Raw genomic sequence first — 25055 nt, 5'->3', positions numbered from 1 at the left:
GGATTTTAATAGAGAAAAAAGAGATGAAAGGAAGATGAGGGATTTTAATATTACTTGTTTGGTTTAGAAAGGGAGGAGAGAGAAAATATCTTTGTATGGGCTAATATAAGTTGCTTTTTACAAACTTTATAGAGTAATTAATAAAATATAATTATAAATAACATTTAATATATAAGATCAACTTTTATAATTAGCAAAATTAGATAAATATAATGATAGTACATATTAATAACTATAATTATATTTATATCCAAAATTATACTAAAAGCTATAAGTAATTATAAATATTATTCTGATTTAAAAATAATTATATATTATAAATAAACATTACAATATATTAGGATATGCTTAAAATTATCAAGAACAAATAACAAGAACTAATGCCTGAAGATAATGAAAATAATTATAAACTTGATTGTGTACAATATATTACATATGCTTCAAATTATCAAGAACAACGGCATAAAATGTCAAGAACTAATGCCTGTCATCATGAAAATAATTATATTGATTGTGCTGGGCATAAATCATGGCACGGCATAAAATGTCAGTATCATGTATCATATGGCCTTACAAAATATCAATAGGCTGGGCATAAAATGTCTAAATGCCATTACATGACCCTACAAAATATCATTGGACATGGCATGAAATGCCATCATGTGGACGAACAAAAAAACATCAAAAGAGAGACAATGCCAAAATAAGTATTTACAAAGTGTGTACAATAAAAGAGAGTTGTCCTTCCAATTAACAACACACTAAGAACCGAAAACCATCTCCACAATCACTTGCTTGCACAATAGAGGTGAATATTGAATTATTGTCCTTAGCTTAGCCACATCATTCATGAGTAGGCAAAAAATATGTTGTCTTGCTCACATTCAGCATCAACAATCATCTTCAAAGTTTCTTCTCCTAAAATTTGTGAGACATATCTATCTTTAAATATTTCGTTTCCTTCACTCAGAGCATTTGCAATGAATTCCATCTTTTCTGCAATTAGATGTATTTAAGAAAGATATCTATCTTTAGATGTACCACTCTTTTTGGTCCTTTTACTAGTCTCACTATTTACTTCTGGAGAGTGGTCATCAAGTGGGAGAGTTTCCATATTGATTGAGAAATTCTCCAAAGTCACTTCATTTTGAGGATTTAAAATAAACAAATTCATGAAGATTTAAACATCATTGTTTCTTCATATTTGAAGGGGTATTACCATGATCTCCATCAGCTCTATCATTTCTATAAAGAGTTAACATCTTTTTACAATTGGGCAAATGCGTATTTCTCTAAAGTGCTGCTTTTGGTTTAACCTGAAAAATACATTTTATACCATGAATATCCAAATGACAGATTCATTGGAAAGTGAACATGTAAAGTCATATGAATATCAAAATGAAAAATAATATGATTGAATGAATTCTTGTTGAGAGATGGTAGAGATTATGTGTGATGATATTTATTTTGACTAAGAGGTAAAGCAAGGTAAAGCAGCAATTGGTGATATCATTGTTGAACAAATTATTATCATATATGCCTTTCTTTTTCTTTTCTTTTTCCCCTATTTCACGGATTTCTCATTTGCCTAAGTGCCCAACTTGTGTAAATGAGAAAGCAATGTTAAAATGTTTGTTATTACTAGCTACTTGGAAGGACATTAAGAATGCTTGTGAACATTGACTATCATATTACCACTTAAAATCATGGAACATGTTATTAATTGATTCCAATTTGTCCTATAATTTACTAGCATGATGGCGGGATTCATATATTTGGTTTAACCTAAAAATAGTATGAATATCAAAATGAAAGATTTACTATTCTAACCTCAGTCAATTGATCACAGACTTGGTCCTCAGCTTCCCATCTATTAGTGGATGAGTTCTATGAAAAGCCACTCATACTGATACGAGGGGACATACGGCCGGCTAAAATCAAGTAACAAACAGACGATTGATCTAGGTAGGACTTTAAGAGAATTTATCTCTTACAACCCTAGCCATGAAGACACTACAAGGTTGATCGATCCCTTAATACTATCGAGTATTCTCATAAGAATACAAGGATGCAAGCAAAGCTCACATAGAGAGAAATAAATTCAATTCTCATTCATCTAAGTCTGGATTCAATTACAAAAAAACATAGCCTATATATAGGTAACCATAAAACACTCTAGAATCAACATATTAAGACATAAATGCTACGGATGATGTCTCATTAATGATTATTTGACTATGGGAGGCACCATTTATTACTTAGAAATAAAAGAAAATAACTTAAACTTCAAGAACAAGTCTGCTATTTGAAAATAGGAAACTAGATTAGAACATGATCTTTTAGAATAATCCTTGACCAAAAGGCCTTATTCAAAGCAAATAAAGAAAAGAAAACTTCTTAAAAATGAATTTAAATCATAATTAATTCATAAACGATGCCTTCTTGACCTTCTTGAATGTTCTTAGACCTTTCAAATGGATCTTCATAAATCCTATTCATGTCCATAAGCATGTATGGGCCTTTTAGAAATTTATTTGGGCTTGAATATAGTTTAATCACGTTCCGAAACTCCCATGTACATCTTTTATAATCCTTGAGTTAAATATAGTGCCTTCCTATTCAACAAGCATACTAGTTGTAAATATTCCATTAACTTTGTTCCCAATATCAAGTTCATGCATGAATGCATCAATCAAGGCATCATCCATCTTGGAGGTCCAAATCAAGTTCTTATCAGTAATCTTTAGAGCCATACTAATAGAAGTTAAACCAAATAAAAATATCATATAAGTAAATAATGTGCTGAAAAGGATTCATTAAATAAACAAATAACAATATCAAACAAATACAATAAAGTTTCATATCAAACAAATACATCAAATAACCAATACAACACAAGATTTTCAATTATTACATCAAATGTTCATATTCAAGAAACACAATTAACCACTAACCATACAATAAACGAACATATAAAGTTTAGTTCCTCGCATTATTCCTAGGATTATTTTCATAATCAATCCACATTTAATGAGCTATTGCATCCCTTATAATCTCACCTTGAGCTGCCTTAGTTCAATCGCCTCTTGGAGTATGACTATCATTGTTCAACTCATCTTGAGCTGCAAGTACATCATCTACTTCATGGATAAGCTCTTCATCAGGGTCTACATTCATCAAGTCATTAATGCAACACGTGGCAATGATCAACTTTTGAGCTTTGACACTATAAGTAAGCTCTATGGCACTTGATAAAATTACAAATCTTTCTTTCAATACCCCAAAAGCCTATTTAATTGCATTATGCAATGATGCATATCAGAGATTGAAAAGTTCTCTATGATTTTAGAGTAGATTTCTATCTAAATATTCTTCAAATAATAGCAAACTCCTCTATAAGGTGTTATAAGATCACTTGTTAACATGAATCCAGTATCGACCAAGTAATATTTCCCCATCATCAAATAAAATAGTCACTTTATTAGTTTTAAATTTATGAGGTTATTTAATTATGTCACTTTTTACTTATTAGTGAAATAATTACCTTGAGAAGTCTTAAGGTTATCTTCTCATCTTAATACATCTTTTATAATCCCTGAGTTAGATGTAGTGCCTTCCTATCCAACAAGAATATAAGTGAACCTTAAATCAAACAAGCAAGTTGTTAACACATTTTGTGTAGGGAATTCCTTCCTACAGTAATAACGAGGAGCATCTACTATAGGTACCTTGGCACATATATGTGTTTATCTATAGCTCTACCACAATCCTTAAAATATAGGTAAAACTTGTCATTAACCTGAATTTCAAGAGGGACTCTAGAGCCATTTGGTTGTATAAGGAATCTTCTAATTCAATGATAGAAACAAACACACTATGGAAATGGCAACTAACCATCTCACTAGAATGCTTAAATCAAAACTTAACCACATGGTTTTTTGTTTTATATGATAAGATGTAAAGGGATTTAGCAACTTGTTCTTCCACATTCAGGTATCTTATGGTCTTCAGGCCACCATCTCTTTCTAACATGTCACACAATCCTAAGAAGACTTCAAGACTCATTCTAACAATATCTATTACACTAAAAGTACAAGTTATTCGATACATCACTTCTTCACGCACCACTTCTCTTGTGGAACTCATATTATAAGTTATTTTCTTCTTATGATTATATATTTGAGCCACACAATACTGAACAAGATAAATAAGGCAGGCTACAAGTCTCTGACGCATTTCCTACCATTATATAAAAAAATCCCCTTCAAAATCTATCTATCAAATGAAGAAAAAAAAATTACCCCAAATTAATGACCAAAACAAGTTGACTCATCTAACAAATTTATAGCTTCTTATTTTAACTATAAAAATGCAATGTATGAACAATTAGACTAGGAAATCAATAACAATGTAATACATACATTCCTTAATTTTCTGACATTTAGATTCCAAGCCAAACTTATAGGTAACATATATAATAGAGAAGCCTTCTAATAACATATAATTCATGAACTAAGCGAAAGGTAAATTAAGTGGGAAGCAAATAATTTGAAAACCTCTCCATAAAATGTACAAATTTTACAAATAATCATAGGATAGATATATCACAATAAACTAACAAGACAAGTGAAATGAAATGACCAAGCTGCCCTTATCAATTACAAAACAGGAACAGCCACATTCAATTGCATAAGATGAAGTTTGGCAAGAAGGAAAAGATAGAGAATGTGCATAATGTTGGTTTGAAGGTGAGGAGAAGGTGCTAGTTCAAAAGTGTAAGTATTTTTTTGAAATCATATGACTCTTTTCATCCTCCTAACATTATTGTGGTGTTCTATTTTTTTTCATTTTGATGGTTTTGGGTTCTGGGTAATTGAAAATTCAGACAGAGCTGAAGTGCGCATTACGGAAGTCGAAGGTTCTTCAAGTTAGGTGTTGGTTCCTCCTTTTTTAGGTATGAGAATTGTTAAAAATTTGAACATATGGCTTGGTTAGTGTTGGACAGGATTTGGGTTCTAGGCAAGTTTGGGAAAATTTGAAGAAGCTTGGTGATGATTATGTGGATTGGGAGTCTGAATATGAATAGTAATAATTTGTGAAGTGTATAGTTAATAACGAAAGTGTAGTTGTAAAACGTTATATTGAAGTTGTTAATACAAAAGGTGACTATATTGGGTTGATTTTGAAAATTGACGAAATATCTTTGTTAGAGAACTGACATTGTGATGGATTTTTTTTTTTTGCTACAAGTTAGAATGCAAAAAGACATGTAATATTGGGTCAACATCCTTAAAGGAACATTTTAAGAAGGTTGAAGGGGAAGTTAAATATAATGGTTGGAATGTAAGAGTAAAAATGATAAAAGAGGAGATAAGACTAGAAGATTTAAGGTCAATAATATTGGAATGATTTGAAATTGATATAAAGGTTAATGAGTGATTTTATAACCAATTTTTGTATATATATATATATATATATTATGTTTTATATGAACTACCTTGTAGAATGCTATTTTGAAAAGGGTTGAAATCTTTATGTTGTTAGAAATTAATGATTATGACTATGAAGTATTATTCTGAATTTATTTGATTATGCATATAAATGTGTTATTGTGAACCCTATGCATTTGGTTTGGTTAGGGGAGGAAATGATGGGGTATACAGATATATACATGCCATGTGGTATTGGCGTCCATACAGAGCTCTATGGTTAGCCACTATTATTGTCCCGCTAGTTCTTTAAGGAACTGCGACACCCTACTACTTCTTCGAGGTAGAACTCATGGTCCACCGAGTGCTTTGTAGTCTTTGGCCAATCCATATCACTCATGTAGTGTGTTTGTCGGAATAGCCAGTCAAATAGAAAGAACTTAGCCCATAGGTCTAGTCAGCGGAAATAAGAAGGATATAAGGATGAATTTGGGTTCAAGAATTGCATATGACATGAGATCTTCATTGATATTTATATCTTTTAAATAAATCAAAAGTATGTTTTCTCTTTTGAAATTATAGCTATATGAGATTGGCGAGAATATTTAACTTATATGGTTATTGTGAGTTTAAATGTTAAATTAATATCTATTGACTGTTATTAACTCTGCGTATCCCATTTGACACCTTGCTAGCCCATGCTAGGATGTGTGATATGAAAGGATTTAGTTATTGAGACATTATCCACTCCTATTATTTTACCATTTTCAAGAAATAATATATCAGTAGGACCTTCAGGGAAGACTCCTGAGGCTAATAGCTGCAGCTAACAGTGTAAAGCTTCTGTGCCTTACTTTATGCAATCTTTTAGTATATTGTCATGCGTCAGGACTGTATTCATTTGGATCTTATTTTACCTTCTCATATTTTTATATTATTTGTCTTGATGAACATATTACATCTTCTATCTTTGGTTTATTTTGTTGAGATACTGGCTTGAAGTGTTGGTAGTGTGCTTGAGGCCCTTAGGTTGTGTGTGGTTGAATTATCTATGGATCCATGATGTGACAATGGCAATTTCTACGAATTTAGTCATTATTAGTATTGATTGAAATAGCCAAATCAGAACTGCTATTATAATTTATCAATCGGAGGCATGTTGTTTTATAACTATGTTAGCTATGACTAATCTCTCCTAACATGGATTTGTATGTAAATGTGCTATATGATAGTGTATGTTGATTACAGATATAAGTTTTTTTTTTTTTACCATGATAGTCTTAATTGAGGTCGAATGCCCTTCTATCATAGTTAGCCCCTTATTGATGAGATTGCTTCTAATTAACCATGCTAGGGTATGTTTATTGGTTTTATTTCTTTCTATCATGGCTCGTTATAGTTAGGTAAGTGGCGACGTTACACTATATGTCAGCCATCTGATCTGATTGAAACCAAACTAATGATAAGTAAGAGGTTCTGGAAAGTGCATTGGCTTCTTGGTTTGATTTTCCAAGCTTACACTCAATAGTAAAGTCATAACCCATTAACTTCGGTAAATATGCTTCTTGCTCTGGAGTTTGCACCACCTACCCCTTCTAATATTTCAAACTTTCTTGATCCGTTAGGATAATAAAGTGTTGGCTAAAGACATAATGCTGAAGCTTAGCTAATGCTTGAATGATTGTAGACAACTCTTTGACATATGCACATTGTGCCTATATTCATGAAGATATCTATTTCGAAAAATATGTTATTGGATGGCCATTTTGGCTAAACACAGTGCCAAATCCTTTCCCTGACGTATCTATCTTGATAACAAATGTTTTGGAAAAATCAGGTAGTGTTAGTGTTAGGGTTTGTGTAAGGACAATATTAATCTTTTGAAAGCTTCTTATGCTTCTTGGTTCCACACGAACACATTCTTCTACGGTAATTTGGTCAATGGTTGTGGTAAATCAATATAATTCCTTATAAAACTTCTGTAATACCCTAAGAGGCCTAAGAATCCTCTCAGCTATGCCACTGCCTAAGGAACAGGCCAATATAGAATGGATACAACCTTGGCAGGATTCATTCCAACCCCACAAGCAGAAATAACATGCCCCAAATACTCAACCTTAATCTTTCCAAAAGAATATTTTGAGAGCTTAGTTGGTGCACTTCCATCACTTGTAATACACTTTCTACATGATCAAGATGTTGCTTTTAGGTGATACTATAAATTAAGATATCATCAAAGAAAATGAGGACAAATTTCCTAAAAAATGGTTGGAATACTGAATTCATGATAGCCTGGAATATGATAGAGGCATTTGACAAATTAAATGACATTACAAGTCATTAATAAAGGCCTTTATGTGTTCTAAATGCTACTTTTGCTTTGTCAATCAGATCTATAAGGATGTGATGATACCCTAAGCATAAATCTAGCTTTGTATAGTACACAAACCCTCCCAACTCATCCAGTAACTCATCTGCTGTGGCCATTGGGAAAGAATCCTTCACTATTACAGAATTCAAGGCTTTGCAATCCACACAAAAACACCACATGCCATCTTTCTTCTTTACAAGTATCACTAGTGTTGAAAAAAGACTGTTACTAGGCTAGATGAGACTATCAACAACTCAAAAAGCATTTTCTCTATTTCAGTCTTCTAGCTAAATGGATATCGGTATGGCTTGACCTTTACTGGTTCTATCCCATCTTTTACAATTACACAGTGCTCATGATCTTTGTTAGGAGGAAGTCCCTGAGTTTCTCAAATTGCTATCAGGTGGTAGGAGTTTCCTTGTTCTTCCAAGTTGTTATCTTGTTCTTGTTGAACTACATTCAACTGTAACATGTAGCACTCATGTATGGCATAAATGATTGTACCCGGCTTGTGTCACCCTTGGTCTAGTAGTTACTCTTAGAGTAATAAAATCATTCTTGTCATAGAACTTTATGTAGGATTCCCTAATCATGTAATTAGTTATATGTGGCCCAGAGTAGCTAGCCACGATACCCCTATCACCATATCAGATCTTGCTATTACCAAAACATAAGCTAGAAATTCTAGCATGTGACCTCGACTTTTACCTCAAGATACTTAATCAAGCCCTCTCCCCACATAGAATTCCCATCATTGACCATGACCTTAACATTGTTAGTCCTCTTAATTGGAAAATCTAAATATTGAGCTATTCTTGGCTTAACGAAGCTGTCAGAGCTTTCCCCATCCAGTAATATTTGTACTTTAGCGCTAGCAATAGAACCCATAAAGCATTTAATAGCCTTATTGAGTGACCCATGGTAAGCTTATAGCAATAAATGATCTCAATTGGCTATACCAGTACTTCCGCATTCGTTCCTTCTTCTTTACTTTCGATAAGTATATACTACTTATTTGGGTAATGATGTCCTGGAGTAAACTTGGCATCACACGTATAGCACAGGCCCTTCTCATGTCACAACATCATCTCAGTAAGGGATATCTTTTTCAACACATGTAATGGCTTCAACTTTGGAGTTGGCAACAAAGGAGGAAGGGTGTTTTTTGTTACAAAACTCAAACCCTACGAGGGCGTATAATTTTGCACACCAAATGCCAAGCCTCTAACCCTTGCATTTGACACACTTGAAGCTTTTGCCTTAGTATGGTGTAGTTTCGGTAGCTCAATTGCCTTTTAAAGGGTATATGGTCTCCTAGAGATGCCTTCTCTTTGAATTTCTATGTTAAGTCCACTAGTGAAACAGTCTATTAGGGCACCTTTAGTCAATCCTTTTGTTCAATTAGCTAGCACCATAAATTGTCGACAATACTCTTCTACTGACCTAGTCTACATAAGCTTGAATAGTTTGGGCCAAGGTTGCTACAGTAATAATAGGTCATATTCTGCTTCTAAAGCCTGAGTCAACAAAGCTCAGTCATGTATTGTCACACCTTGTTTTTATACCTCATTTTATATACCAATTAGAATTATTTGGAATCACTTATCATGGCCTTGGGTTGGAAAAATTCAAACTTTAGATTTTCTTAAATTTGGTTTAAGGCCAAACTTTGAAAATTCATAACTAATTCTAAACAAATCAAAATGAGATGGTTCCAAGTTCTACTTAAATCTCTTAATGCAATCTTTAAAAGAAAAAAGTACTCATTGGTATCCAGAATTTACCAATTAGTTTCAAATTTCATACAAAGTGATACTGTTCATTTGGTCTTTTTTCAATTTTTTAGGATTTATGTCCAATTTTAGAAGAGCATAACTTTCTGTATAAAACTCTAAATTTAGTGAATTACCACATGTTTTAAAACAAAAAATGAGATTTATAAGCATGCCAAATTTTAGCTCCAGACTCATCCAATTGCTTAAAATCACATTAGTCAAACTTAACCCTTAAAAAGTTAACTTTTATCCTTTCTTCATGAAATTCTTGGTTTCTCTTTTCCTTTCATTTTATATAACCTTTCCAATCATATAACACATAGTTAAACATAATTCCTTAGCCAATTATTCATAGGTGGAGCATCCTTAATCATTGATACAACATTTCAACATAGTTCACAATGATACATAATAATGTATATATACAAAATATCATTTTAATAACAATAAACTCAATCATCTTCCAAGTGAATCCCTTTCCTTTCTCCTTACTTGATCCAACTCCTAGTCGGTGAATATTGAAATATAAAGGAATGAGATTTCATAGAAATTTCAGTAGCAATGAATAATAATTTTTATGTTAATCATACTTTACAAAATATGATATGTCACAGTGCATAATAATCAATTTCAATTCCATGAATAGCAAATTATTCCATCAAGGAAATTTAGTACATATTCACATTTCATATCAATATGCATTTGGCCAAAGCATGTCAAACATCAAAGGACCTTCCATACCATAGTATAAATCAATCATTTCATAGCAAAGCAAAACAAGCAACAAATACACATTAAGTAAGCAAGAAAACAATCAAATTAAATTCAATGCTACCTCTTACACTTGAACCAATTCGGCCTTCTCAAGGGGTTTATGCTCTCCTTGATTTTCCTCCACAAAATCTATCAATTTAAGTGTAATTACAAGCCATATTAACAATCATTCAAGCTTAAATACAAACACTTAACCTTAAATCTTCTTAATTCTCCTTTTTTTTCTTTAACATAATTATTCCTCCTTTGATTCCATCAATCTCTTAACTCATTCCTATATAATTTTTTATTTAGAATCCAAATATTAAATCAGATTTTACAAAATCACACTCCTTCCTTTTCAATTTAACTTGGCCGAATAGTGGGTATTATGTTCCAAAATTTCCACTTCTGATTCTAATGATTTTAAACACTTTCTCTTGGTGTTTCCCTCCACAAAAATACATTTAAAACTCATTGGAATCATTAAATCATAGGAAAACAAATTCCTACCCCAAGAAACCATAGTGGCCGAATTGTATCTATCCTCCCCTAAAGCATACTCATTTCAACCAAAATACAGCAGCAACTTAGCCTTAGATTATAGCTCAAATTTCCAACCAAAACAAGCTTTAATCTTAATCATAATAGAGCTTAAACATACCTTGATGAATCCTTGACCAAAACTTGGTAATTCCTCCTTCAAATGCACTAATTAAGACTTACTTTTAAGATCAGGAAATCAGTTTCGCAGTACCTCTCCTCTTTTATCAATTTTTCAGCTATTTTAGTGTAATTAGGGGGTATTTATAAAGCAAAAACTCTGACTTCCTCCCCTAATGAATGGCCAAAATTTGGCCAGCAAAAATGGCCATGTGACTTCAATCAAACCCTCAAAATTTTCAGATTATGCCACCCTTATTCTAAGAATATTCCATTGATTTTTTATGTGAAAATTGGGCTTAAATTTATTTTAATTATTGGGCCAAGTTTGCACAAATTTTTAGGCCTTCCCTGGCCCAATGTGGGGCCCATTTTTGATCTGAAATGGCCCAAAAAATGTGGCCCACAATTTAGATATCAATTCCAAAGAATATTGAAGCTCATTGGTTATTATTCACTTGTAACTTTTTATAATTTTTTAGGCCTCCAAAATTATATTTTTCTCCATAAAAATTTTTATTTTACTATAAGAATACAATCTAAAAAATTCTAGAATTTTTCTATTTTTCTCCACCTCTAAGTATTTATTTTAAAATTTCCCGAATAGGGCTTTATCAGTAAGACCTTTGGGAATAAACTTTCTAAAATTAATTCCTGTACTTCCAGGACCCAACATAAATTTTATAAATTCTAAAAAAATACTTAGATAATTATTTCATATTTTTTCTAGAATTATTGAGGCCACTAAATAATTATAATAATTATTTTCACTTAATTTTCACTATTTTTCTGGAAAAACCTCTGTTTTCAGGAAATTTTATAATAAACTATTTTCACCTCTAGGGCATCTATTGAGGTCTTGAAACCTCTAATTTATCTTTTTACCATTTTCTAAGAATTTTCTGGAATTTTTTTCAAATTTTTCTATTTTGCCCTTCTTGAATCGATAATTCTAAAAATACCGATCTGAACCCTATCCAGATTTTATGTCATGCCTAACTTTGTCAGCCAGTCTATCTTCCATATTGGCCCTCAACTTAATTTTTCATATCCATTACCAGGGTTAGTTTTTGCAGGATGACTTTCATCTTCTGCAATAGTTGAAACCATAGTACTGCATCACCTTCCATGTTAATGTTAGCCAACATGAGATGGTGAGGAACCAGCGCCTCATAGTAGGCAAAATCTTTGCACGAAAATACAATTTGTTAGATTAGTGCCATCAAACTAAAGAAAGTCTATCTTGGCCTGTTTGGTATCTGGTTACTCGACCTTATTCTTGGTTCGATCTTCATTTCACCCGCCAAAATCAGTTGGCCTAGACGTTTGATATTACGACCATGCATTTCACATTTCTTACCAGGCTCATTACGATATCATTCATCCTTTTAAATTGAGTATCTAGAGCTCAAGTAAAAGCTTCAATGGTAGCTTCCAGTCTATCAAATCGAGTATTAGAATTTGATTCTATTTGTCCCAAATGCATTCCCCTATTTAGCTCAATGACTCAATCTACTCAGTCTTTGCATTCAATGAAGTCTCTGTTTGTTTCATGTATTCTTGCATATTCTTCACTTTGTTTGGATGTCCTTGAATCGAGTTGCTTCGGTCATGACGGATCTTTCAATGAAAGCACCAAAATGTTATGACTCTAAAACAAATACTAATGTAAATGCGTATATCTAGATCTTATTGATAAAAATAGATATAACTAGTTATCCATAGAGTATGAATAACTATACAATCCAGATTACAAATATCATCATCCAGCAATAACAAAAAATCACAGGGAAATAAGGAAGAACACAGAGAATAACAAGCAATAACCATAAGGATCTAGAAGAGAAATTAGAATTATAATGTAGAGGGAGAAGATCTTCACAAAAATTCTACACCCCCTCTTCCCCACTCATAATGACTTTTATTCCATGAGCCTCCAGGGTGCACATCTGGCACGTGTGCTACTTTTGGGGCCACTTCTCAACTGGCCAGCATCCTAGACTTGGGTTTTTTTTTTTGTGTGGGTTTGGGTCTTATCTTCATAGATCATAACATATACTTATCCCGTACATCATAAAATCACTTTCAAAAAGCTAATCCAAATGCCTCCTAATTGGAAAAAGTGTTTACTTGGTTTAGTAGGATGCAAAATGGCCCAATGAAGCAATCTTAATTAATTAGAAAGGATGTGGGTCTAATGACTTGTGCAGCTTTTTGAACAATTTCTCTTTTTTATGTTTCTTATAGAAAATTAAGAGTATGGAGCTTGGTGCTAATATTGCGGTAATTAGAATGTGATTATAACTTAAAAGTATGTGTAATTACATATTGAAAAACATACAAGAAAACAAGAAATGTAGGACAGAGTGGGAAATGAGAACAACATCATCATTTGTTGGACTCTTCACTGGAGTCTCAAATCTTTGTACTATACTGTGTGCTCCGCTTATCATGGTGGTGATTCAAAACTTAAAATAATGTTCAGCTGCACCCAAAAGAATGGGCAACCAAAAAAAAAAAAGTTAGGCTACTTAATAAGTAGGGTTGGATATTGGATACTATATGCCGCCCTGCCTATTTGTTTCTACCCGAAAAACATATAATTTTATTTTAAAAATTTATATAATATATATAATGTCGCATTTTTCAAGTATTGAGCAGAACATAAACAAACTACGTAAACAAATTCAATTTGAAGTTAAATTTTTAGTGGACATATATTTCTCAATTTAGCTTCTTAATATAAAACCCATTTAACTAATTTGATTAGATTAAAGAAGTTAGGTAAGTTAGTTAATTATAAGAAATGTGACATATTTTTCCTAAAATATCATAATCATCTTTTTTTAATACCCCATCTTCCTCTTCTACTTGATTGTGGTTGAGGAAATATCTATAGGGATAATTTAGAGAAAATTGATAAATATGATAAATGGGTCTTATATTTAGAACTAAAACCAACTCAATAATTGGGTCCTATATTAAGGACCAGAGGAGTATAAATTAGACAAATAACATATCACTAAAAAGCTTCCCGAGGCTAATTTCTAATACAATAAACCCATTCAAAAATAAATTATTTTTAAAGTCATGTCCATTCAAATTTAAGCTTTAATATGACAAGGAAAAAAGCAGGTGAATTTGAATTTGATGTAGCAAATTCGAATTTGGTCCATCAATTTCAAATTTGCTCCACCAAATTCAAATTTCCTGCACTATATTCCCAACCCTCGCACAATATTCCCGTTCTACTGCAATCTGTTGTACTCTGTTTTTTATGCACGAAATAGAGTAAAATTCTAAACAAAAAAGGACATACTATAAACACCCATAACAACTCATGAACGTATAATTTATTTTTGATATATTTATATATGTATATAGTCTTTACAGGCACAATCATGACTAAAGAAGCAAACTGAATTAAACAAGAATTAAATATGTGAGGAATAAAATAAAGGGTGGCGGTGGACTGGGTTCACATTTTTTCCACCAAGAGAAGATTAATTTACAAGGAAAATATATATTAAAAAAAAGGAGTAAAATTTATATACACGATACTGTGCATTTTCTTCTCTTCTTTGCTTCTGATTTGTTATGCAATATATGCTCAGGTTGAAATCCCAACTTGATGCGGTCGGTTATCATTGAAGGAAACCCATATATGTGTGTATGAATATAGCCACTAAATCTGCGTGTCTATAGTTATTGCTCATTATCTTGAAAGCCCACACTTGCAGAAGAGTTGAGCTGGTGCTCAAGCTTCACCTTGTGCTTGAGAAAATCGCCGGTAAGTATTCTATAGTCCTCTCTGGCCAACCACTAGACATATTTGATAATCGAGTTTTCAGAGACAAATGGGTCAATCTGCCTTTAGCATGGGCAACTGAAAATTTATGCCCACATTTTTGGTGGAGATAGATTTTCAACTCTTTAAGGGAAAATCAGGCCCTGCGGTCCATTACTTTCTTGCCTTTTCTTTGAACCAAACGCTCACCCCCAATAAAAAAAATCCTAATTTGCCATTTCTATTGCAAGATTTTCCTTGAACCAAACGAGCCCTTATATTTGTTCTTTTTGAGTATTTATAAGGTATAGAATTATGAATATATTATTATATTTGATGGAGTTTCTTTCACGTGTGATATCGCTATTTTATTATTATTATTATTATTGAGAGGCAGATATCACTACTTGGATAAGAAACCTCACCTTTGTCCAACCAGAAATGATTTGGACTTTTACAATATGTCGCAAAATACCACGTGTTCATTCTTCATGTTAGGCATGAAGCAAGGGTCATGCTTATGCCTTGCCTATCGCTAATGTACTCTTTTGATCCAAAATATAAATTTGGTTTGATAATATTTATAACATTTAATATTTTTCCTGTTTCACACTTTGGTACAATTAAATTTTATAAGTAATTGATTCATTATAATTAATGTAGCATTCACTTTTGATAAGGTGATGTTTGAAAAGTTATACAAAAATTTTTCATATTGAATGATATTTTTTAATGGTTATTTTTGGTTTCGGAGCAATAGTTAAATTAAATTTACATTATGGATTCCAGGAATATTTTTAAACGAGTTCTAAATGTCCAAATACATTTTGTAATACTCCTCCGGTCGGACCCAATTTTTGAGTTGGTTTTGGTCCTAAATATAAGACTCATTTCTCATATTTATCAATTTTCTCTAAATTACCTCTATGAATACTCCCTCAATCATAATCAAGTAGAAGAGGGAGATGAGGTATTAAGAAAGATGATTATAGTGTTTTAGGAAAAATGTGTCGCTTTTCTTATAATTAACTAACTTATCTAACTTCCTTAATATAATCAAATTAGTTAAATGTGTTTTATATTAAAGACCGGAAGAGTACTATTATGAGAGGTGCCTTGGCAAATCTAAGATCATATTTTTATACTCCTCCGGTCCTAATTATAAGACCCAATTGACTTATTTGAGGAGATTAAGGAAGTAAGTTAAGTTGGTTATTTATAATAAATATGTGTTGTCATTCCTAAAATATCCTTGCTAATTAAGTATATTGGCTAAAACTATCATTATTAGAAGGATTATCTTGGAAAAAAATGCATAAATATAAGAGACAAAATGGATTGGGTCTTATAATTAGGACCAAATAAAAAGTCAAATTGGGTCTTATAATAAGGACCGGAGGAGTATTACTTTTGAGGGAGTTGTCTAAAAACATTGTGTGACTAATTATCAGTGACTTGTATGAAAACCCGAAGTAATTGAATAAATTGTAAGTGATCTCGTTGTAAAACCTACAAGAATTGATTACAGTGTGAGAAAATCTCAGCTTGATAAAGACCATGATCGAACCAGATTGACTCGACCATATTTACATTTAGCTGTCTATATTTAGAGAGAGACACTCAAATAATCAAGGAGCAAAACTTTTCATTCGTAAGCAATGTTGTCCAAAACTTTTCATTCGTAAGCAATGTTGTCCTGAAAACTTTTTTTAATGTCACCCTAGAAGTATCAAAACATATTGTCCTGTCTAATTAAAATAACTAACATTGACAGTTACAAAATTATGTTGATTGTTAATATTTTTAATAGCAAGGGGCAATGTTGCCTCATTTTAACAAGTTTGAGACAACCTTAAACTCAAAAAAAAAAATTTTGAGGTAATATTTCTCCTTAATAAAAATTTGTAGGACGAATTTATACCCTAATTCAAAATCAATAATCAATGCTGAAAATTTTTTCAATGGAATGACTACTTGATCTTCTCATGAAACCAAGCTTTTGAAATCAATGCTCGTACTATAGTTTTGACGTTGATTTGACAGGTGTTTTGAAGTTCCGGAGAACAAGCCCTTTTCCAACTCAAAAACACTTGTCTAACTGGAAATACTGAGTAATAATTGATTATTGTTTTGATGCAGGCAGGTCAAGGATACTATCGCACACGAGCAATTGTTTCCATGATTTAATTTTCATCTCATGGTTACAAGTTGTTTTAGTTTATAAATCATGATGGGGAAAAAAAGATTACAAGTCATACTCCCCCAACCCATTTTAAGGAAAAACCAGAGTCTTTTTCCTATTATTGGCTTTACTACAAGAAACAACTAATACTCGTATGGATAGGAAGAAAAGTTAAGAAAAAAAGAAAATAGAAAGAAAAAAATGAAAAAAGGAGAAAACAAGAAAAACAATATTATCTCTCCTATTTGGATGGACGAGAAAAAGAAAAATGACTAAATACCTAAACTTTATTCTCTGTATTTAATACAATTTTCTAGCTTTATCCCCAATAAAATTTTTCAACCAAATTATTATTATGTGCTGATTATATGCTGAGTAATTTTAGTAAGGTTTGGGGAAAAAAATTAATTAGTTGACATATTTACTGATTTTAACTGTTTTTCTTGACATGTGCAAACACTTGTTTTTCTTTATAAATGCATACTACTACTTCGGTCCTAATTATAAGAACTAGTTGACTAATTTGAGGAGATTAATGAAAGAAGTTAAGTTAGTTATTTGTCATAAATATGTGTTGTATTTCCTAAAATATCCTTGCTAATTAAATGTATTAGTTATAATTATCATTATTAGGAGGACTATCCTGAAAAAAAAAAAATATAAATACAAGAGACAAAATGGATTAGAATCTTATATTTAGGACCAAAATAAAAGTCAAATAAAGTCTTATATTAAGGACCGGAAGTAGTATTTATTTTGATATTAAACTATTAAAGGTACTACCTGTTTCTGTAGATATAAGAAACATATTATTTTCTAGATATCAAGAAAAATTTTAGTTTTGTTGATTAAAAGGTTAAAGTTCAATTTTGCTCTTGAAGTTTTTATGTAGAAACTTTAAGTATCCAAAAGTTTTTTGTAAATTTAATATCACATCAAAAGTTTTAAAACATGAACAATGTTGCCTTGCACTAGTAGTAACCAAAAGGACGTTTATCACGTCTGACCTTATGCCATGTGTATGATCCTGCATGGGCATCACTGTGCATTTTTCTTAGATTATTTTTTCTCCAAAAATTTGCAAAAGAACAATATTGTCTTGGAACTGTAGGGTGACACATTAATTTATCCATGATAATTCAATGAAGAGCAATATGGGAAATGTGCATTAATTACTACCCCCCATAACTTCCAATTCTCTTATGGTTTGAGACAAAATAGAAGCCTAAAAATTCTCTTATAAATGGGACGGAGGAGTATTAGTTCTGGGCCATTACCTTTATTAGGGTCCTTAGATTGAATGTTAAAACAAAGGGAAAAAAAATTATAATTCAAGAGTGCCGCATAGTTCTGGGACATAACCTTTATTAGAGTCCTTGTATTTAGCAAGAGAATTCCATTTAAATTTACGTTTATTTGGAAGATGTTTCAGCGTCTCTTAATTCCCACATAGTAAGCGAAATACACGAATCAAGAAGTATGTTGAGCAGGAAATGCATTCATCTCCTGAATCACTTCCACCATTGTCGGCCTCTGGTCGGGAAGCTCATGAGTACACATAACTGCAAGCTTCGCCAGCATTGCTGCTTCAGATTTCGCATATCGTCCCTTCAGATTTGAATCGACAAAATCTTCAAATCTGAATGACTCAACTGCCATCTTTATTGAACTACCTATGACAGTTTTCCCAGATACTACTTGAAGGATGATAACCCCAAATGCATATATGTCACTTTTCTCAGTGAATTTCCCAGTAGTAATGTATTCTGGAGCCAAGTATCCCATGGCAGCACTTACTTTCAGAGCTGAGAAAACTGCATCGTCTGCAAGAAGCTTTGGGAGGCCAGAATCCATAATCAAGGGGTTGAATTGATGGTCAAGGACAACCTTTTCAACAGAAATATTTTGATGCACCATTGTAGGCTTGTTTGTTTCATTGCTGTGTAGATGTCCAATACCTGATCAAAAGGTAATAGCAAAATCAAACAAAGTTGAACCCGATGTAGCATTAGACGCAATTTTAAAAGAACAAGAAATGCACCTGTGAGGTGGCCTGCATTTGTTTCCATGGAAAGATTTTCAGTGGAAGATAAGGTAGAAAGCACATGTGATGCAATCATTACCTTTGAAATCATTACTTTTTATGCTTTTAAAGATCCCACTCAGCTATGTAAAAATTAGTTGATGTATAAACAAAATAGAAAAAAAATAGAAGATATTTTTGTTGATATTCAAGTGTGACTAAAGAAGTTTTATGTTAAAAGTGAATGGACCAAGTGGGACAATAAACCATCGATTTAATCATTTAGATTGACTCAAGTATGGCCTTAAGACTACGTGTACTTGGTGAAAAAGAGACAGTTTCTTTTGGTGTTTCAGACTAACAACATTTTCATTGGACCCTTTTTCTTTTTTATTTTGTTTTTCTTTTTTTAAGTAATGTCATCAGGTCCTTATTTATAATTCTTTTTATATGGGGAAAAAAGTTTTCTACCAACAAATAGTGCGCTTGCAACTGAATGGGAAATGATAATGCACGTTGTAATCTGTTTGCAAGTGGGAAATTGCTGGGAAAAATGTTCCAGACTATACGTTGCTTAGAGAATAATGGTAGTCAGAAACACTAACCTTTAGCGATGCCCTTGATGATAGAAACCCTCTTGGACCAGTCAAGAACTTGACCGCTTCCATCTTCCATGTCAAGGTACTTAGACAGGTCACCCTTAGGGGCAAAGTCAAAGACAAGGAAACATTCACCTCTACTTGCTGAGCAACAGAAACCTCTGAGCCTAACTAGGTTTTCATGTCTCAATGAAAGTACCAAGTTCAATCCATCTACAAATTCAGTTTCCTCACTCTTGCAGCATGTCACATTAATGCTTCTTATAGCCACAAGGGAGCCATCCCTGAGGATTCCTTTGTAGACTGCTGATAATTTGCTTTTACTTAATAAGTTAGCCTCAGAGAAGTACTGTGTAGCAGATTCAATCTCATCCACATTAAACCTATAACGGTTTAGGTATTCATGGGATAATCTGTTTCCATTTTGAGCATCAGCCATTGGATCCCATCCATTATAGTAATTAAGATTAACGAGTGGCGATGGACTTCTTTTGTACAATTCTTTAGGCTGATCAGGACTAAGTTTCCCTTCAGAAGATTCTGATGAATTTGTGATTCTTTGCTTTTGGCGACGGTACCTGAGAAAAGTAAAAAGTCCAACGCATATGAATGTGATTATGACTGTTATAACACTTGCTGCAATGAGTGCTTGAGGAAACATTCTTGATTTTGAGCAATGGGTCTGGTTACAATGCAGCTGAAAATTCGCAGGTTCAGGAAAATCCTTTGCAGGAATACTTTCTGTGGTTGGATTTGAAGTGCCAATCTGGTTAGGATTTAAAGTTGGATCATTGCTGCAAGCTTTCAAAGTAGAAAACCCACGTCCACATAAATCCAGGTTATTTGCACCTTGGAATCCATCCTTCAATATCTTCAAAGCTTCATTCAATTTAAAAACATAAATCAGTAAGCATCGAAATGAAAAGAAACAAGAAGACAGGTTTAAAGGATAGAAAGAATGCAGAAAAAATAACCAGGTGAAATTTTGATACAAGCAAAGAAGGATTGAGGCATACCAGTAGGAACCCTTCCTGATAGAGAATTGTTTCGAATATCAAGAACTTGCAAGTTTGCAAGATCAGCTAGTGTAGCGGGGATTGAACCATTGAAGCTGTTAAAACTCAGATTTAGCATCCTTAGCTTCTCCAAATTCCCCAAGCTCAGAGGAATTTTACCAGTTAATTTGTTACGTTGCAATTCTAAGGCAGTAAGCTGCTTCAAGGAGCCCATCTCTTTTGGTATAGTTCCCACGAGCTGGTTATATCCTAACTGCAGCACTAAACAGCATCCAGACCCATTGAACTGGGATTAGCATACAAAACACAAACAAAAGCACACAGTCTTTACACTATTTGGCTCATTGATGGCACCCCGCTTCAGACTAATCATACCAGACTTGAAGTGAGGTTCACGGAATGAAGACATGTAACACTTCGAAATATCATTAATTTCTAATTCAGTTGGACAAAGTAATGCTGATGGCAAACTCTCAGGTACATCAACCACCTAAAAGGTTATCAAGAATAGGACTCGGATTTTTTTCAGTTTTTCCGCTGGCTGCGAAATTCCAAAGGCTGTAAGGGGTCAAGGGGGATTAAATAACTCATGACTGAGTTGAAACCAGGGATAAATTCATATAATAGTAGATAGCTGTGATCACTGGAAATTGATAAACAGAACAGAACTAAGTTATCGCTATTAGTAGTTGCAAACATAAAAAATTCTCTTTCTTTAAGGTCTCCAGCATAATGGAACTCTTGGGGATCAGGATTGAGTAATGATGATTTTACCCTAACCTATTCATCATTTCAGTTATGATGATATGTATGATCTGCACTAACATGCCACTGCATCCTTGGGAGAAGAGAGAAGGCCAAACTGATACATAATCTGTAGCAAAAGTACAATTCACAATATACTAACCTTGGAGATTGGGCATGTTGCCGAGCTCAGGAGGTATGCTTCCAGTCAGATTATTAAAGTCAAGATAGAGATCAATCAAATCAGTGAGATTTGAAATCTCACTGGGGATCTCTCCAGAGAGATTGTTGTAGTGCAGGTATAAACCAGACAAACACTTGAGTTCAGCCACTGCAGGAGAGAGCCATCCTGAGAGCCCCTTTCCCTGCAACGAAATGTTTGCCACTTTCCTGTGCTCGTTGCATGCTATCCCTTCAAACAAGCCACTACACGGCTCGCCATCACTAGTCCAAGAACCAAGAACCTTGCCCTCTGGATCCAGAGACGACTTCAACCCCATCAAAGCTCTGAGCTCTGCATTTCCTCGAACAGATTGCAGACTAGGAAATGCGAGCAAGAGAAGAAGCAGAGAAACCAGGAAATGAACAGAATTCATTTCTGATTCCGGAGCAGAAAAAAGAAAGTTTCCTTTAGCCTCTTCAAGCAGAAGCTCAAAGAAAGACAACCATATCAGTGTGTTTGCTGATCACCCGGTATGAGTTTGTTTGTTATTGTTCTTTGAATTTTCTTTGGTTTCTGAATGGGAAAATAGGAGAAGTATCATGAGACAGAGAGCATTATGAATTGATTTAACTTTTATGGGTTGGTGACAGACAGACAGGTTGATATTCATAACACATATCCGAACAGGTTTTTTTTTGGGGGGGGGGGGGGGGGATGGATTTTACCGTATGAAACTAAAACAAACGCACTGTTTGGCATTTTTCATCATATGCCCCATTCCTTATTTAGTGCTTCTCTCTTTATCTTTAACCACTACCAAACAAATCATAACACAATCGGAGGGGAGGGCTTCCACTAGTTGGAAACATATTTAATCCTAGACTTAAAGACACTCTGACACATTTCTTTTAAAAGTCAAATTTCAAAGTGGAAGCTGTTACAATGTTCTCGGTTCCATGATTCATCTTTAGTTCCACTAAAGACTAACATACACTACATAACATGTGTCATCAACCAGATGTGAACGGAGTATAAGAATAAGAGGCTGCTAATTATTCTAATGAGTAAAAAAAGAACCTTTTTCTTTTTTTTTCGTCATGGAGGATGTGTTTTTTACAGGAAAACGAAGGAAAAAAGGTAGGAACTTTCCATGTCCTTTGAAGTTTGAACTTTCTTGTTGAGATAAGCATAGGAGCAAATCGCGGAGGCACAATCAGAAAGGAAGATTTGCCAATAACTCGTAAACCAAGGGATTAGGTTCATGCAAATTGTATATAATTATAATTATAATGTCGTCTCTGAACATTCAAACACAGGTCTGAAAGTGAAAACAGTGGAGCGACACATGACCATGTTGGATCATTCAATTGTATTGATGAATAATTTAATCATTGATTCAGTATAAATAAAACATGGAATCATTCAAACTTTCCACTCCCTCCTCCTTTCTTTTTTTATAAAAATTTTAAAAAGACATAACTTATTCCTATTTACAAAATACTTTAATGATTTGTTTAAAATATTTATTATTTTTTTAAAATTTTATCTCACTAATTAGTAATAATATTTAGTTAAACTCCATTACTTATCTAAGTGAGCCTGAACTACTATTTACATGAGAGGGATAAGAATAAAAAGTAATTTATATTTTTAAAATATTTACTCTATTTAAATTAAGTTTAACTATATTTTTATTTAGACGATTCAATTATTTATCAGTTCTTGGTTTGAAATTCGAAGTGCATACCTCCCCTCCGACCTAACTTGGGCACTGGCACCCACTCAGAACATGGCAGGATTCCCAAATGGGTTGACTAAATCTATGCGCATATACTAGTAATTTAGAAAATTATGACAGGACAACCTTTAAATAAAATTTCTGCCCACCTTTTCTTTTTTAAAAGAATTAATGGGTACACCCATAATTTTAAAAAATAAATAAAACGTATTATTCAAGAGATATTTGTTTCCCTATTAGTGGCAATAACAAGAATATCACACCACTAAAAGACACAACATTGGCGTTTTATTTTGACGTAATCGCTTGTGGAGGCGTCTGTATCCACGTACATGCAAGAAAAATAAATAAATAAAAATTGCATTTGTTTTCCAAATTAAAAGATAGGTCCAATTCGTTTTGATTTGTTTTCGTAATTGAAATTTCAAAATGAATCCAACCTCTTCAAATTTGAAAAGTCTCCTGACTTCTTCCAATTTACTGACTCTGCACAGATTTTTTTTTGAAAAAAAAATAGGTTAATATGCTCCCCTTATCCTTTTTTATAATAAACATTTGATCAAATCACGTGGATCTAAAAGTTAATTAAAATTGATTAAAGATAACAAATATGTAGAAATTGTAAACTTTTTTTAAAAAAATTACTCTTATTTATGAAAAGAGATATGAGAGAGAATAAGAAAATAAATAAATGATATTTCAGGAAATGAGATAATAAATATTTTGGATGGAGTACTTTTTTTTTTTAACCACTGGTATCCTCATATCAAAAATTTTTTGTTCGAAACACTATTAGGTAATAAAAATAAACACCTCTTCCAGTAGAGATTCGAAGCATGGAGTAATTTTTACTCCCAAATATCATCTAATTTCTAATTAAGTTGTGATTTACCAAATAAATATGAGATAAATTTTGTTTTATAAAGTGTTAAAGTTATCATTTGTAGTGAAACCAAACAGATAGTTATTTGCTTGGAAAGTGTGTACATATATATTAAATAAGAATAAAATTAAAAAAATTATTAAATTTTAAAACAGAATTAATAAAATTTAATTTTTTAATTCAAATAAAGCATATTAAAAATGTCTTGTGAATAAGAATGCAGAGGAATATGGGAGGGTTGATGGCCCAGGGGTATACGGGAGCGGAAGAAATATATAGCATTGGATTCTGTTTGGAAGGGAATTAAGAAAAATAGGGCAGATGAAGCAGACCTTAAACAGAAGCACCTGCTCATCATTATGGAGCATGAGAAATTAATTGCACTGATTTGAGAGTCATCCTTTACAATACTACTCATGCCCTCAGCATTACGCAACACAAGCATAAAGAAAAATAGGGCAGATGAAGCAGACCTTAAACAGAAGCACCTACTCATCATTATGGAGCATGAGAAATTAATTGCACTGATTTGAGGGTCATCCTTTACAATACTACTCATGCCCTCAGCATTACGCAACACAAGCATAGGCATCAATGTGTCTCTTCTTCATGTGTACAAATTAGTGTTAATAATTTGATAAAATTGGCAATAAAGGCCCATTTAATATATTAATTATAGAATGGGGCCTAAAATTTTGCGAAGGTTTGAGTGGAGGTCCTTCTGGAAAATTAAAAAAAAAAAAAAGAGAATCCTAATAAAATCCGACTAAAATACCTAAATTCAAATAAAGGCTTACACTTTTAATAATTTCCTAATTATGCTATGAGGCCTCGTTAGGAATTTCTAAATATTGTTAAATAACCAGAATGCCTCTCATTAATTAATTAGAAAATTTGATTATTTTACCTTTTCAAGTTGTCCCTCATAT

The 25055-nt window shown here is 32.7% G+C and overlaps 1 protein-coding gene across 1 annotated transcript; it reads right to left on the bottom strand.

Annotated features, from left to right (window-relative positions):
* Positions 1–18311: 18311 nt before the first annotated feature.
* Positions 18312–22127, bottom strand: LOC114762003 (probable leucine-rich repeat receptor-like protein kinase At5g63930). Its single transcript, XM_028951456.1, has 4 exons — positions 21506–22127; positions 20599–20859; positions 19589–20461; positions 18312–18918 (listed from the first exon to the last, which is right to left on the bottom strand). Exons 1-4 carry the CDS (start codon positions 21936–21938, stop codon positions 18431–18433), a joined length of 2055 nt encoding a protein of 684 aa, XP_028807289.1. The 5' UTR covers positions 21939–22127; the 3' UTR covers positions 18312–18430.
* Between the last annotated feature and the right edge of the window lie 2928 nt (positions 22128–25055).

Source organism: Neltuma alba, unplaced genomic scaffold, assembly GCF_004799145.2.
Source record: "Neltuma alba isolate B1F8T4 unplaced genomic scaffold, ASM479914v2 tig00011161_pilon, whole genome shotgun sequence".
NCBI lineage: Eukaryota > Viridiplantae > Streptophyta > Magnoliopsida > Fabales > Fabaceae > Neltuma > Neltuma alba.
Note: the sequence above shows the minus strand (reverse complement) of the source record. Positions and strands in the feature narration are given on the sequence as shown.